The sequence below is a fragment of the Gekko japonicus genome, unplaced genomic scaffold (assembly GCF_001447785.1).
Source record: "Gekko japonicus isolate JY-2015 unplaced genomic scaffold, Gekko_japonicus_V1.1 scaffold2530, whole genome shotgun sequence".
In the NCBI taxonomy this organism is placed as follows: domain Eukaryota; kingdom Metazoa; phylum Chordata; class Lepidosauria; order Squamata; family Gekkonidae; genus Gekko; species Gekko japonicus.
This window is the reverse complement of record NW_015162027.1, coordinates 97,001-99,510: the sequence shown is the minus strand read 5'-3', so window position 1 is coordinate 99,510 and position 2,510 is coordinate 97,001. Positions and strand designations below refer to the sequence as shown.

The window sequence follows — 2,510 nt, the reverse complement described above, 5'->3', positions numbered from 1 at the left end:
GTGAAGACTGCCGGGCGACCTTGGGCCAGCCACAGTTCTCTCAGAGCTCTCTCAGCACCCACCTACCTCACAAGGTGCCTGCTGTGGGGAGAGGAAGGGAAGGCGATTGTAAACCACTTTCTGGACTCCTTAAGGTGCAGAGAAAAGTGGGGTATTAAAACCCCCCCCACCTCTTCTTCTGCTTCTCCCTTTGCCTTGAAAGCCACTTGCTGGGGTCGCCATGAGTTGCCTACGAATTTGACAGCATTTTCACACAGTTGAGGGCAGATCCGTTAGCCGGAGCAGGGGGTGCGTCTTATTGATGGCGTTAGGGGACTGGAAAGTCGCATGACCACTGGTGGGATGTGGCACGTCACACCGATCGAGGCAGAGACGGTGATCCATCTGTCGACAGCAGAGCAGAAGCCGCTTGACTGCCGCACAGAGTATCTCAGTCCCATGAGGATTACCTTGGGAGTGGCCTCGCGTTCCTCTGTGTTTGGCATTCTGTATCTTCTGCTTCTCCCTTTGCCTTGAAAGCCACTTGCTGGGGTCGCCATGAGTTGCCTACGAATTTGACAGCATTTTCACACAGTTGAGGGCAGATCCGTTAGCCGGAGCGGGGGGAAAAGAACGGGTGCGTCTTATTGATGGCGTTAGGGGACTGGAAAGTCGCATGACCACTGGTGGGATGTGGCACGTCACACCGATCGAGGCAGAGCAGAAGCCGCTTGACTGCCGCACAAAGTATCTCAGTCCCATGAGGATTACCTTGGGAGTGGCCTCGCGTTCCTCTGTGTTTGGCATTCTGTAGGAACTGCAGCAATTTGACAGAGCTTATTATGCCCCCAAAATCTTTTGTATTTTTTAATGTGTGAGTGTGTGCGCGCACCTGGAAGTCATGGCCAGTGTTCCCTCTAAGCTGAATTAGTGAGAGCTGGCTCGCAGTTTTTGAGCTTCAGGCTCACACCTTTTTGCCTTCGCTCAAGAAGGGATGGCTCCAGAGCAAACTAATTTGTGCAGCAGCCAAATCGCTTGCTCACAACTTTAATGCCAGGAGCTCACGAAGTAGAATTTTTGTTCACAAGACCCCACAGTTTAGAGGGAACATTGGTCATGGCGACCTCTGGTGACTGACCCCTACCGGGGGCCTGGAGGACATTCAGATGGGTGGCTGAATAAAGCCTGCCCCTCCCGTCTCTGGTATTCCAAGGAGGTCTCCCATCGAAGTACTTGCCAGAGTCGACCCTGCTTGGCTTCCAAGATCTGATGGGCTTGGCCGGGCTGTCCAGGTCGGGGGTACCCCAAAAATCTTGTTGGTCTCTAAGGTATTGGTGTTGGTGGAAAGTGCGGTCAGGCCACCGCTGACTTGTGGCGACCCCTAAGCAATGCTCCCTCGAAGCCGTTGGGGCTGGTGAGCAAAAATCCTACTTGGTGAGCTACCGGCATTAAAGTGGTGAGCGAGCGATTCGGATACTGTATAAATCAGTTTGCTCTGGAGCCATCCCTTCCTGACCCAGAGGCAAAAATGTGTGAGCTGGAGGCTCAAAAAAGTGAGCTAGCTCACACCAGCTCAGCTTAGAGGGAACACCGTCCTGAAGGTTTTAAGGCAAAGAGGCCTTCAGAGGTGGTTTTTGCCACTGCCCGCCTCTGCGTCCCAACCCTGGACTTCCTTGGAGGTCTCCCATCCAAATACCAGCCAGGGCCGACCCTGCTTCGCTCCCGAGATCTGATGAGATCAAGGCCAGCTTGGGCCATCCAGGTCGGGGCCCAAAGTCTGAGGTGCGACGAGACTCAAATCTCGTTGTTCTGCCGCAGACTGACGTGGCGACCTTCTGAAACGACAATTGCGATGCTCTTCAGAGATGCAGACAGTGGCTCTGTGCCTGTAACCAAGAGAATCCACATTTTTACCCATCTCCTGCATGGTAGATTTGGTCGTGTTTGGAACAGACCAAAATGTTTTGGCAGGGCCTTGAGCGAGTGAGATTCGCAAACAGTCGAGGAAAACGGGGAAGGTGTCGGTTTGAGGGCGGGGCTATTCCCAGGGAGACGGATGCAGACCCGGAACCCTCACAGAAAAGTCTTCTAGATTTCCTTGAGCTTTCTGCAAATTCCATCCCCGTACTTGACAGCCGCCTTTCCCCAAGCCCCTTAATGATACCCGCAAAGGCCGAGTCCTAAACATGCTCCACACGTGGGTCCACCGCTTCCTCGTTCTGTTTTCAGCTGGAGCAAGCCGAGCGGCGCGCCACCCGTGCGCGAGGCCGGGATGTGGAGCGGCGGCGGAAGCGCAAGACGGAGCGTGGCGACTACCCGGCCCTGCCCAAGGAAGAACTAGAGCCAAAGAAGATCCGGGGGACAGACCCAGCGCTGCCCCAGGGCGGGGCTCCCCCTGCAGCAGGCACAGATTGCGGCCACAACGGAGTCGGGGTAAGGCCAGGGGGTGCGGGGAAAGAGCCGGGTGTCCACAGGCAGGGGTGGGGTGGGAGGAAAGCATGCGTGTCCACAGGCGGGTGGGGAATGGAGGG

At 55.6% G+C, this 2,510-nt stretch overlaps 1 protein-coding gene across 1 annotated transcript in view; it reads left to right on the top strand.

Annotated features, from left to right (window-relative positions):
* LOC107105528 (lysine-specific demethylase 5C-like) overlaps nucleotides 1–2,510 on the top strand; it is a 38,511-nt gene that overhangs the window by 35,165 nt on the left and 836 nt on the right. Inside the window, exon 27 of the mRNA XM_015405521.1 lies at nucleotides 2,209–2,412. Coding sequence (XP_015261007.1) covers nucleotides 2,209–2,412 — 204 coding nt within the window. The remainder of the gene's footprint in view (nucleotides 1–2,208; nucleotides 2,413–2,510) is intronic.